The sequence below is a fragment of the Esox lucius genome, chromosome 13 (assembly GCF_011004845.1).
Source record: "Esox lucius isolate fEsoLuc1 chromosome 13, fEsoLuc1.pri, whole genome shotgun sequence".
Taxonomy (NCBI): Eukaryota; Metazoa; Chordata; class Actinopteri; order Esociformes; family Esocidae; genus Esox; species Esox lucius.
In genome coordinates this window covers 21,899,413-21,913,457 of record NC_047581.1, presented here as the reverse complement: position 1 = coordinate 21,913,457, position 14,045 = coordinate 21,899,413, and the positions used below count along the sequence as shown (strand labels likewise).

The 14,045-nt window shown below is 39.5% G+C and overlaps 2 protein-coding genes across 2 annotated transcripts; one reads left to right on the top strand and one right to left on the bottom strand.

Annotated features, from left to right (window-relative positions):
• Positions 1 to 1,726: 1,726 nt before the first annotated feature.
• On the top strand, positions 1,727 to 5,218 carry LOC105014291. Its single transcript, XM_010876478.5, has 6 exons — positions 1,727 to 1,917; positions 2,219 to 2,361; positions 2,695 to 2,759; positions 3,300 to 3,410; positions 3,833 to 3,934; positions 4,528 to 5,218. Exons 1-6 carry the CDS (start codon positions 1,807 to 1,809, stop codon positions 4,797 to 4,799), a joined length of 804 nt encoding a protein of 267 aa, XP_010874780.2. The 5' UTR covers positions 1,727 to 1,806; the 3' UTR covers positions 4,800 to 5,218.
• f2r (coagulation factor II (thrombin) receptor) lies at positions 5,121 to 12,088 on the bottom strand. Its single transcript, XM_010876479.2, has 2 exons — positions 11,802 to 12,088; positions 5,121 to 7,951 (listed from the first exon to the last, which is right to left on the bottom strand). Exons 1-2 carry the CDS (start codon positions 11,869 to 11,871, stop codon positions 6,765 to 6,767), a joined length of 1,257 nt encoding a protein of 418 aa, XP_010874781.1. The 5' UTR covers positions 11,872 to 12,088; the 3' UTR covers positions 5,121 to 6,764.
• Positions 12,089 to 14,045: the final 1,957 nt, after the last annotated feature.

Below are 14,045 nucleotides of genomic sequence, written 5' to 3'. Positions count from 1 at the left end.
TGGCAGTAGATGTAATAATTTATTACGAAATTTGGTCGAAGAATTTTAAAAAGGGCTTTTTATAGACATTCACACTAAATGCGTACTTAACAGTTTAGGAGTGGCTAACTTGCAAACCGTGTTGCTGAGGCTGCAGTCATGACTCTCTTAGACGCCCACTGACAAGCTCCCTCTGAGACCATCAACACTTCTGCCCTTGATACCACTTGAACAGTTTCAACATTTCAGTCATTTAGAGACTCTTATCCAAAGCGCCTAACAGGACCATGGGTTATGTGCCTTTTTTAATATGATTCCTCTTGGATTCAAGCTTTTTTGTACACTGGACCTAATCTGCTCGACTGCACCTTTCTAACTCTGATAGAAATTACCATCCATCCTACAGTTTTCATTATTTGACTTTTATAGTTTTGGTTTAAATAAAAAATCCTAGCTTTGATTTTGCCTTATTTGGTCCTGCAGTTCATATGTTGTAGCCTGCAGTTTATATATTGTTTTGCTTATGAGGACAACAGTGAGACTCAAAGATCCAGATGTGTCCTTCAATGTGCAACATTAAATCCAAAACTTTTTCTCGGGTGCATATGCTGGAGGTGAAAGCATTTCCTGGCCAACAACCGACTGAGCATGCAGTCACTGGACCTACCTGTTTCTTGAGCTCAAGGACAAATGCTGTGTCCCTAAAAACAGCATTTCTCATAGAGTAAAAGGGGCTTTGTCGTAGTGGTCTTGGCTTTTGTGACTACAGTATGCATGTTGCATGTCGAGTTCTCTGAAAACACATTCAATGCTTTCAACACACAACACCAGTTATGCACAAACATAGAATCGAGTGGGCGTAATCACTACACCCCCGTAGTCATGCCCACTCCGGGCTATAGGGAAGAACCCTTGTTTGAAAGCCACTCCTGCCCCCTCGGAGGCGCCACCTCCTGGCATTATACAATGATGCAGCGGTACTGCATGAGCTTGACTGAAATTTCTTATAACTTGCAATCTGACCTTTGCTTACCCAACCGCCCAAAAAGAAAGAAAAGCTGTTAGAGTTGGTTGATAGGTAACCCATAGAAACCCTGACGTATAGAGATTCCATGCAACCCCCCCCCCCCCTATTCATCCAGCTACAGTTACTTTTACTGCCCTGTTATTCCTAACCTGCTTGTCGTTAAACATGCATTCAAGGACTTTTGGCCACTAGTTGTGAATGTCAAAAATTTAAAATTTGTACCCCATTTAATATCACCAATTATTGCTCTTAAACCTGGAATTCCATGGCTAACTGAGGTGGTGTGATTATACACAAATAACATATTACATAGCCAGAACAAGATGAGACCAAAATCTGAGTTCTAGACTGGATCTTGTTGTTAAGTGCCTTAACATTTCTGGTAAAAGTTACCTTAGATCTCTCAAATGGTAGATGTTAAGAGAACCCCTTTCCACCACTGGTCAGCATAATTTAGTTAGTATACTGGCTGTCTGTTTGAATTCACTGGAGGGTAGTAGTCCTATACAGAAGCCTCTAGAGTGTTCTGGGCTCTAACTAATGAAATGTCCACTCGGTCAGGGAGGGGACAGTTTTTTAGAGTTATATAAGACAAGTCTGGATATGAATGCTGATTTTACCCCCCATTTACCCATTCAAGCACTGAGACATGTAGAGAACCTCCCCTCCTCCCCATTGCTCCTTATGCAACAATGTTTTGTCTAAGCCTCTGGGAGGCAAATTCCCCAGCAGTCGGGGTGTTCTTCTCTGGCTGCACTGCTCTTGGGTTCCCAGTGTCTCTGCTCTCTCTCTCTCTCAATATGGCTGTGCATCTGGTCCTGGCGCTTCTGGCTCTGGCGTCTCTGAGTGTTGCATCCACACCAGACTGTAAAGAACTGATTAAACCCCTGGTACTGGAAGACCATACTGAGGTAGGTCATGATAATAGTAGGAACGTGTGTTTGCACATAAAGCTTCAGTCACCATCATCCTAATCATCCTCCACCATCAGCTTTGTCAAAATCTAATTTTGACAAAGCCATTTATTTTATGTTTAATGGCTTTTTGTGGGAAATCAATACAAATGGGTTTTGGACAGGTAATATGCACTAGAGACCTAAATACTAACTAAACTACTATAATGGTGTCTGTTTCTTCCAATTACAAATGTTCCAAACTGGCTTTTGGATCGTAAGGTGGTAACTCGTGTTTTTCCTTATCTGTTACTGGCAGATCTATGGCAAATGGGTATATGTGATGGGGTCAGCCGATCAATTATTTTTTCAAAATGCTTTACGCACTCTGCAAAGCTCCTGGATAGACCTGTCGGCAACGTCTGACCATAAAGCAGTCACCCTACGATGGGGAGATCGCATGTAAGTTTAACATTGTTGTGAATGTGACTGTGAACAGTAATGAATGTCACAGATTGTTTACACAGGCACCCCAATTCAGTTATATTTCCAGATCTGTTCATATAAAAATACCTAATATAATTAAAAGTTTCAAGATTTATTTGTCAAAAAAGAAAAATGGGTTAAAAAAAATCTCAATTGTTCTACCTGTGCAAATCTAGGCATAGGAGATTCAAAAGTAATTAATTCTTTTTTAAATTTTAATTTCACATTTATGTAAATACATAATGTCTCAAATCGGCGCCTAGCCCACTTGTTATACTATGCTAATCTGTTTTCTTAAATATCTATCAGTGATGGCAAGTGCATCGTGGGTTCAACAATTGCAACAATCAACGGCACAACATCCACAGTTCAGCGTAAGTGACCTGTGCCCTACTAGACTGACTGCCATGTCTTGTGTGCTTAGCTAGCAGTCTCCTCAGGTATTACACCAAATAGGATCTTGACAAAAGTGCAAGTAGAGATTGGTAGTATTTCTGTTACGTATATTTGAATAGTATTTAAACTACTTTCTTTTGTTTTTGACCTATACCAGTCCAAGGTGTATAAGATACTTTAGAGGACTGTAAAAAATGTTTTGACAATTGACTGATTCTCACCAGTATTTGCTCAAAATACGAAGATAGAAGATATAATACAATACAGAAATGCACTCAGTTTTATGTTAGTACTTTAAAATGACATGGTAAAAATTTAGCTACATTATTATAACAGTTATTATAATTACATTTAGATCTGGTAGTCATTGAAAGCACCAATGCTGCCATTCTGTAAGATATGACCCAAATCTTTTAATGTACTGTATGTATCAACTAAACAGGACTATACTCTTTTTAACCAAATGACCTGATCATAATGGATAACACGCAATTTAATTTTATTTGGTGGATCCACAGTCCATTTGTCAGAACACAAAGGTCATTACCTGGAGACCTGTCCAGACTGCCTGCTATGGTCAGACACCACCCGTAATGGAGACGTCACTGGCAGATACCTGCTGCTGTTCAGTAAGTCCAATCAATAAAGAAACATATCAGGATGTGCTTAGACCAATTCCCAAATGATGGATTGGTTTAGTGTCCATTGGAACTAGTCAGGCTTAAGGACATAACAATCTGGGCTACTCCCTGGTTAGCCCCACGCACTGATTCTGATGAATTGCATTCATAAATACAGGCAGGCTGTATTTCAGACAAATGTGAAAGCCTGGAGTAAACCCTGTATCGATAAGTTGTTTAAACAATATATCTCTGTCAACTGGCGTCAACATTTCAGAGACCAGCAAGTTCTATGCAGGGTTTTGAAATCTTTTGAAAGATTTAACTGGACGGTGAGCGTACTCTTGTGTTAACAACCCTAAGATATTACTCAGTCAAGATGTGTATACTGATACAGGTGAGTTCACAAGCATCTTTCTTTGTCTTTTCAGCAAGAACCGGTCAAATGGATCCCACATACCTGGACACATATAGGAAGCAGGCAGAGTGTCTGAACTTCCCAGATAAACACCATTCCTACGATGGTAAAACAGGTCAGAATTATTTTTGCTCCTCCTCACTTAAAAGTTATTATACCTTTTGTAACTTTTCTACATGTTTACTTGTGTATTTTAGTAGTTTCATTTTCACAATTTGTAATGGAAAATAATTTCATAAGGACAATTATTGACTAAATCATAATTACCCAGATTTTATTTGATATTGAGACAAAACCAGATATGTTGTCTTTCACCAATTTAAAAAAGTCAATCAGATGGGACAACAAAATGGGATAAGCATTCAGGAAGAATCACATGACATAACAAGATTATCCAACCGATGAGAACAGCTAATGAATGATCCTTGCAAAGAAGAGAATCAACTACTGACTTCATTGGCACTGTTGAATATCTCAGGCATCATAATGAATTCGATGGATGGCTCTATGGGATCTATGGGCTCACCATGGAAAGCTGCCCCTCTGTCACAGAACCAAGCAAATCCACAAGAGGGAGACATAATTAGCATTATAGAGGATATGGAATTGGGTCAGGAAATGGCAAGGAAACAAACATCCTTCGCACACAATGCTGTTTGTATCTTATCTTTAGAACCAACATCCTCACACTTCCTCTTTGCATTTCAGAGCTATGCCATGATGACAAGGAGAAGGTGGTGAAAGAGGACACAATGAAGGAGAAGGAGGCTACAGAGGAGGAGGAGTCTACAGAGGAGAAGACTACAGAGGAGAAGACTACAGAGAAGTTATGCCCTACAGAGGAGCTGTGCTCTTATGAAAAGGAGAATGAGAAGGTGGTGAAAGAAGAGACTATGAAGGAGAAGCAGACTACAGAGGAGGAAGAGAAGACTAAAGAGGAAACTACAGAGGAGGAGATTAAAGAGAAGACAATAGAGTGAACAAGATAAGCAGATTCGTCCTGTGTTGCGCAACAAACACCTCCTCATACTGGAACTTTTATACAATAACCACTAACCAAATACCACTTGTACTTCAATGCACTTTCAATGTGTTTTATATGAATGTCAATAAATTGTCTCTTTCATGTACATGATAAGTTATGTGCTCTGCCGTTACCATGTTAAAATGCTAACATTGTATCCTGGAATGGTCCTTTGGTCTGGGTTGAGTTAGAATTTTATGTTTTTTCACCGTTCCTGTCAAACAAAGCTTCAAAATGCATGAAAAACTATATACATTTAAAAAAATGCTAACATTTATGCCGTAAACTTTATTTCAACCTTTATTTCTACCTAACAGGAAGTAATATAACAAAATGACAGTTCAGACAGACATTCAAATAAAACATTTAAACTCATTGTGCATTTTCTTTCATTTGATGTAATCAAATCTAAATAAAAAGAGCATGTTCATAAATTCTGTTTATTCAACAATGGATCAATATGACATCTAAAAATATAATCCGCACAAACAAGGACTAGCTAAATATTTGGGTTAATGTCAAGAATGTTGTATGATTTTATTTTGTATACTGTTATTAGAAAGTAAAATGTGTTAATTACAGTAACCATGCAAAAGTTACATTTGAAAATAGAGCAAATTTTGGGAATCGTGAAAAATACGCCAATTGCAAGTGTTTTTGAAAACTCTTGTGTCTGGTCTTTTGGATACCTGCATGTGACGTTAGAATGACTTGAAAAAGTAACTTAGTGACATCCAGCAAAAGAATGTCCCCTTAAAACTGGCTATAACACAAATTATGATTGTGAAAAATAAAAAAGCATAAATGTGTTAATAACCTACTTTAGAAAACAAGAATAGAGGGTGGCATGACTTCAGCAATGGCAGAGTTATTAACATTTTAAACATAGGGTTTAAAAACGTGATTCCTGATTGAATTTAGGCCTATATCTTTCGTTCATAGCATATGCTACAACTCCTCACCAAATAAGAGACTTGTCTCAGCCCTATACAACGCAGAGGGAGCCAGCCTCAGTATGTCTTTTTGAGTCTCCAGGCTCTCAGGACTCCAGTTCTACTGTAGGAGACTGTAACTACAGTATACAGTTAATCTCTCTCTTGCATTGATGTGTGTACTGTGTAGCTGTTAAGGTGAACAAAGGGATATCTTGTAAAGAAAAATCTTATTTTATTGAAATTCTCCTTAACTTGTTGGGCTGAAGCCCTATGCTGTCGTAATACACAATAAGCCAGTGTTCACTCATTCCAAAGCCCAAATGTAGCTTGACTAGCCTTGTCAAAAATCATGGATTGATTCTGTGTGACTGCTATAGGAAAAGCTTCATTATTAGCGTAAACGTCTTTGAAAACATTTTGAACAAATGTTGGTAATTTGTCAATTCTTTTTATTGCACTATATGTTTTTACTGCCACTAAAGTTTGTCTAGAATGTGTTGGACGCTGGGGAGGGGCAGAAGTAAAAAATGACTTTGCTCATGACTCCATGGGCCTTCGGACACAACCCAAAGGGAATTCCATACACTTCTGACAAACTATCACTTTAACTAAAACTGTAAAATTACATCTGATCTTCTATTACTTTTATTAACTTGTTCACTTCCTTGATGATACATATAGGCTTTACTCTTCCCACAGCACAAACCTGCATAGACAGTTTATAGTCTTAATTGAGTGAACACTGCTGTATCCAAATTCAGATTACAAGCCAGATTATTCAGAATCCTCTCTTTGCCTCCTTACTTTCACCTGAATGTTATGAAAGTACTAGAAAGGGTGAAAGCAAACAAGCATCCATAGGTTGTCTTCATCTATACTCTAGAATATTTTCAGTTCACTGCTGATGAAGGGAGTGTATGAGGATAGGAAGCCACTCATAACTGTTGAGATGAGGTCCTGGAGTTCAAATTCTCAGCCCCAAAGCATCAGGCCATGAGCTTCTTGTAATGACTGCCAACAGTACTTTGAATGCTCTCCAGCCTGCTCGTCCTGGTACTGGATGGCTGAGAGCTGAGGTCTATCCCGGGCCCAGCCTGTCTGCAGCCCAGTAGGGCAGCCACCTGTCTCTGGCATTGGGACGAACCGAAGTAGTAGATAAGGGGGTCCAGGCAGCAGCTGAGGCTGCCCACACACATGGAGAGCAGGTAGGCCTGGTAGGAGCTGTCGCTGCGTCCATGGGCCAGCTTGAGGTAGTGCACCAGGAGGATGACATTGGTGGGGGTGAAGCAGGCCACAAACACCACCAGCACGGTCACGGCCATCACCAGCGCTCGTTTCTTGCGAGAGCGGTTCTCTATGCTGGCCATGGCTAGGGCCTGCACGATGCGGACATAGCACACGGCTGTGAACACGAGGGGGATGAAGAAGAATATGGAGGAGTAGATGGGGAAGAAGTAGAGGTAGTAGGAACGCAGCTTTTCTATGTCCTGCACGTCATGGCAGGTTGTGATCCCCACGTCCGGCAGATGGATGGTCTGTCTGGACAGCAGGAGGGGGGTAACTCCTCCCATAGCCAAAAGCCACATGGCCCCACAGACCACAGCGGCGGTATGAGGACTACGCCAGGTCAGGGAGTCCATGGGGTAGACCACAGCCAGGAAGCGGTCGATGCTGATGCACATCATAAGCAGGACGGAGCCGTACATGTTGCAGTAGAAGGCCGCCGTCACCAGGCGACACATGAAGGCGCTGTAGATCCAGTCGTTACCATGGAAGTGATAGGAGATCCGGAAGGGGAGCAGCAGGGCGAAGAGTAGGTCGGCACTGGCTAGGTTCAGCATGTAGATCACTGCCGGCTTCTTCGGACGAATGCGACGCACAAACATCACCACGGCAACCAGGTTCAGGGGCACACTGATGATGAAGACCAGGGTGTAGACAGTGGGGACAAAGACCGTGGCTAGGCGACCTTGAAGGAAGCTGCGGGCTTCATCAGAGATGACGATCTTGGTGAAGCGGTGAGGGCCATGATGGCCGTGCTCCTGATTCTTCACGGGTTCATGGTTCATCCCGGAGCCACTGCCCTCCTGTACATCCAGCCCTATGTAGTCAATGGGCTCATCAGTTACCGACAGGAAAAAGCCTGAAAATGTCCTCAGGTTGAGCCCTGAGTCTGAGGACAGAGAACAGGAAACCAGTTAACTTACATTAACTGCTTATTGCACTCATATGTATTTATAATATTCAACAACTCTACCAATTGCTGCTAGTTCCCACTTCTTTGTATATTATTGCCACATCTAAATGTTCAATAATACTACTCAGGTTGCTGCTATAACAATAATATGACCCAGATTGCTGTTAGTTTACAGTGCTCTTTTTTAAACTGCTGCTAGTGTACAGTGTTGTGTATATTGTTGCTTTATTTTATTCTAATTTTCTGTCTAGCTATATTTTTGCTTATATATTCTTCTAAACTCTCAGTACTTAGTAGTCGGGTGCCATGTCACAAGAGTTTCATTGTGCAGGATGATGCTGTGTTATTCGGTGCATTTGACAAATAAACCTTGAAACTTGAAGCATTAAATCCACATCACTATCAAGAGCTTAATAGAGGAGTAGCATGACTTCGCTGTTTCCACCCGATATATAGCAGACAACTCACAGGCAACTCACTAAACATATGAAGGTGACACTGGTGGACTACCCTCTTCAGTCCCTGTCCTTGTCCATCTGGTCATGCTTCCAACCTGGACTAGGTTTAAATAGACTCTGGACACAGACTCTGGACCACATGCATTTATTAATGATTACAATTTGCACTCTTAATATGTACACCGGCACAGCCAGAAGAGCACTGGTCACCCCCCTGAGCCTGGTTCCTCTCTAGGTTTCTTCCTAAATTTCGGCCTTCTTAGAGAGTTTTTCCTAGCCACTGAAATTCAACACTACTGTGGCCGGGTGTTTTGTAAAAGCATTTTGTGACAACTGCTGATGTAAAATGGCTTTATAAATGCATTTGATTGATTGATTGAGTTCAGACCACAGGTTTGTTTTGATTGGATTCAAGTCCAGATACTGAGATGGCCATTGTAAAGTATTGATTTTGAGGTCCCACAACTATTTCTGTTGATTTGATGTATGTTTGGGATCACTGTCTTGTTGAAAGGTCCATTCACGACCAAGTCTCAATTGCCTGGCAGAGGCAACCAGGTTTCGGGATTTGAAATGGGCATCAAACAGCTGATTTTCAGACTTGATAATCACAAGATCTCACTAGACTGAGCATTTCTTGTCAGCAACCATCTATATTCTTTCTGCTGAAAACTCATTGGTTTTACATATGGAGATGTTTGACAAAGGAATTTCACAATCACACAACCTCATATTTATATCCCAGGAAAACAGTCAAAAGGCATCAATACAGCTCCACTTTGTTTTTTTTCATTTTTAAATATTGTTTCATTGTACCAATACCAATACCAGATACCTATGTTTTGTAGGAAAGTCTAACTAGTCAATAAAATATTTTGTTTTTGAGAAAATATATGGCTCCTCCTTATGTTCAGCCCAAAATATTGCTAATTGTTTGTGTTGTTTATTTATTTTTTATCCACATTGGCTCAAGTTCATGAAGGGTCCCAACACTTCTTTAGTTGAATCAACAGTAGCAGATGGTAATAATATATCAGATTTATGTAAATAATACCATTATAGCATATGGATTTTTATGCTTAATTGGATAGAAGATTGAAGAACGATTAAAATGGGAGGTTTTGCTGAAATATTTGTGGCCTGAATTTGAAACAACTTGCGGCCGACTGCCCAAACACCGCATCATTTTTATTTTTAACTGTATCCGCATCAAAATCACTTTTTAGATTCTACATCCATGACTGATCAAACTATTTTTCTCATGGCTCTCTGCAGCAGCAGTCAGGTGAGCCATGTTTATAATATCAAACCCCAATAAAATTACGGTATGGAATCACAAAACAGAATAGTGAAAATCATGTGATTTGCAAAACAATACCGGCACCTACGTAAGGGTATGTTTGAGGTACCCATTATCTGCGGTTTTTGGAGGATGTTTTGGCTTTGCGATATGGCCAAGTCCGATGGTAAATGACTAATGACTGCAGATGTGGATCTGAGAAAGGGACGGGACTGTTTTATCAGCCAAACATGTCTGCGTGTTTTAAAATTTCTGGACAAAAATATGTAATAGGCCTAACGTTTTTTATATGCACATTCTTCTAAATGTGTAATTTTTTAAAACTAGATGCTTTTCCTAAAGTTTAATGTAGACTCAAAAATGCTGACAAACCATGCTGATAAGCCTTTTTGAAGGACATGAATGAACTTAACAAAATTATATGTAGCATTCAAAAGTTGTCTACATTTGTCGTGGTAACATTTGCGGCAAGTGGTTTTAATAGTAGCCAAGGCTATGGTTAAACTGTTGAGTTTGCAAGCAACTTCTCAAACGGAACAACGTCTGAAATTGTATTAAGTTGATGGTTAATCATGACAGAAAGGGGGAAAACCTGCACATGCTACACTACTCCTTACCTCGATTGCAATTTCAGAATGCCATTGAGAATTGCCACTTATATAAATTACATGTGGGTATCTGCCCTCCTCTATTTGCATCCATTGCACATTTAGAACTTTCATATGTAATGCATTTGCATTCATTGTACATATATACACTCCATTTGTACATACATATACTTAATACCTCTGCCCTTATTTGCACTTTTGGTTAGACGCAAACTGCATTGCTTTGTACAGTAGCCAACTTGGCTTACTACGACAATAAAGTTGAATCTAATCTAATCTAAAAACTCAGAATATCTGACGTTTCGTGGTGCTTTGCTTCGTCTATAATTTCAATGTTTCTGTTATATTCTAATAGGCCTACGTGTTGAACAAATAGGCTATTCAAATAGGGAATAGGCGGTTAGAAATGTTGGCCATATGCTCAGTGCGCTTCACGTTTTTTGCGTCCAGACCCCGGCTGTGCAAGTCAAGTTCAAATAAATAGCGTAAACATCTAATTTGAGATTGTGAAAAATAGACGTTGGTATCATCTCCTGTCCCACCTATATTAGCCTAAACAGTGGTGGTATTCGTGAAGGCTACCTGCTTGTTTTGCGTAGTCATTGTGTGTAGTCTTCATCAAAACTGAATTGTGAAATAAGTTTAGTGAAGCAATTAGTTTAAAGTAATAAGGCTGGTGGAACATATCACAATTTCGAGCTTAAAACTTTGATAAACGATATATGTGACACATTTTAACGCAGCTATAGGCATATGCATTGTGTCGCCGCACAATCTGAATATATAAAAACTACCGTAAGACTAGAATTAACGCCTATTTAACCGCAAGACAAGTTGAACGTTGTTAAGATTCCCTTAGAATATGAAATGCATTTCCTATACATGTATACATCCCGCAAAATATTTAGCTAGATATGGCTTAGCTAATTTGTAAAGCAAAACGTGTAGTTGTTGCTAAGTATGTCAGAAAAACATGATGATTATTTGGAACAATCCAGTGGACTTTGGTGGTAACCCAATAGTAAAGAACAAAAAAAGGATATTTGTAATTTTGCACATCATGTCCAACTAATTAAGTCAAGACATATCACTGCAAAACACTAATTTTGTTATAAAATGTATTTGAGATTTACTTTAATGAAAATGACTATATAAAATAAAACATGATTACACTGGGAAGAACAATGCTGTTTTTACTAAGTCGTGATACAGAATGGTATTGAATTTTAAAATGCGTTTAAACATGTATCATTACATTTTTTTTATAGAAACGTCAACGTAAAATATTTAATCATTTTGACAAAAACGATCATATATAGTCAAGTCATTTAGTTAAACGCCGTTTACATTCCTGTGGTGTTCCAGATTAGTTACTCAAATGTAAAAAAGTCTAACCAACTTCTCCACGGTGTGAAAACGAAGACAGAAACATTATTTTGGTTGTTTTAATGTATACTTACCATTGTGTGGCATATGGGCTGAAGTTCGGAGAGCAAAAAAGGCCAACGTCATTAATAACCGATAAAACATGATATGACTTACTCCCAAATTGTACTGTGCCGGTAAATGTGTGATAAAAATACTAATACAACATCTTAAAACACCTTACGTGAACGGAAAATGCATTTAGGGTTCTAGTCATCGCTTAGCACCAAAAGGAAAGCTGGTGGGATTTGAAGTCTGACTCCAATCAACATTTTGATGTGTCTTGAAGAAGCCTCGCCTACCGAGTGACAGATTCAGAGGAATTATATTGCATGACGTAAACAACTATTTTGGAGTAACTATTTAAATTGTATTTTTCTGGAACAGTGACGCCCGTGACAGTTGAGCCACCATAAAATGTTTTTTTTTTTTTTTGAAAGGCATTGAAAAGATTGGAAAGATTTTTTCATGCCGATTTCGAACCCATGCTAGGCAATAAACGGTGTCTTCAGAAAATATTTTTTCCCCTTCATTTTCTGCACATTTTATGATGGATTAAAAAAAAAGCCTTCAATCTACACACAATACCGCATAATCACAAAGCAAAAACATGTCTTGAGGAAGTTTTGCCAATTTACTTAAAATTTAAAAAAATGGAATCTCTCACGAACATACATGTCATTCTTTATATTCAAGATTGCGCCTTTGGCTGCAATCACAGCTTTTAGTTTCCTTGGGTATTCCTCTACCATCTTTAGAGAAATGGATTTTGGAAGTTTCTCCCATTTTTCCTGGAAGATCCTCTGACAGACTGGATGGGAAGCACAGGTGAACTGTGATCTTCAGGTCTACCCACACATGTTCAAGTCCAGTCTTTGGCTTGGTCACTCAAAAACATTCACAGACTTGTCCCAATGCCACTCTATTGTTGTCTTGGAAGTGTGCTTTGGGTTGTTGTTGTGTGTAAATGGGAATTCTGCCCCAGTCTGTGCATAGTCAGAGATACTGTGCAGATCAAGCTTTCTTCAAGGAACTTTCTGTATTTTGCTCCCTTCCCTCAATCCTGATCAGTCTCCCAGGCCCTGCCACTGAGAAGCATCCCAATAGCATGATTCTCCTATCAACATGCTTCAGCGTAGGAATGGTAGTAGCCAGGTGATGAACACAGTGTGGTTTTTACCATAGTGCTTGGCATTAAAGCCTAAAACATTAAATTTTTCGCTCATTATACCAGAGAATTGTTTTCTCAGTCCTTCAAGTGTTGTTTGGCAAACTCCAGATGGCATGTCCTACGCCTCTCACATTTAGGAGAGGCATCCGTCAAACCACTCCATGAAGTCCTTACCAAGAGCATTGCAGAGATGGTTTGCCTTCTTTCAGTTGTTCCAACTATGCAGTGAAACTCTGATGCTCTGTTAGAATGGCCATTGGGTGCTTGCGCACCTGCCTGCCCAAGGTCCTTCTTGCCTAGTTACTTAGTGTGGCTAGACAGCTCTGAATTTTTATTTGTTTTGCTCTATGTACTGTGAAGTGTGGGACCTTATATAGACCAGTGTGGGCTTTTCTAAATCATGTCCAGTCAATTGAATTCACCACAAGGGGACTCCAAGTTCTAGAGATATCTCAAGTATGATCAAATTACAAACCTGATTCCAAAAAAGTTGGGACACTGTACAAAATGTGAGTAAAAAAGGAATGGAATCATTTACAAATCTCATAAACGTATATTTAATTCACAATAGAATATAGATAACATATCGAATGTTGAAAGTAAGACATTTTGTAATGTCATGCCAAATATTGGCTCATTTTGGATTTCATGAGAGCTACACATTCCAAAAAAGTTGGGACAGGTCGGAAAAGTTAAATGTACAGATAAGGAACAGCTGGAGGACCAATTTGCAACTTATTATGTAAATTGACATGGGCAGCCTACACATCTGGAAAGGCACCATCAATGCAGTTCTATCCAAGTTCTAGAATAACATATGCTCCCATCCAGACGTCGTCTCTTTCAGGGAAGACCTTGCATTTTCCAACATGACAATGCCAGACTACATACTGCATCAATTACAATGTCATGGCTGCATAGAAGAAGGATCCGGGTACTGAAATAGCCAGCCTGCAGTCCAGATCTTTCACCCATAGAAAACATTTGGCGCATCATAAAGAGGAAGGTGCAACAAAGAAGACCTAAGACAGTTGAGCAACTAGAAGCCTGTATTAGACAAGAATGGGACAACATTCCTATTCATAAACTTGAGCAACTGGTCTCCTCA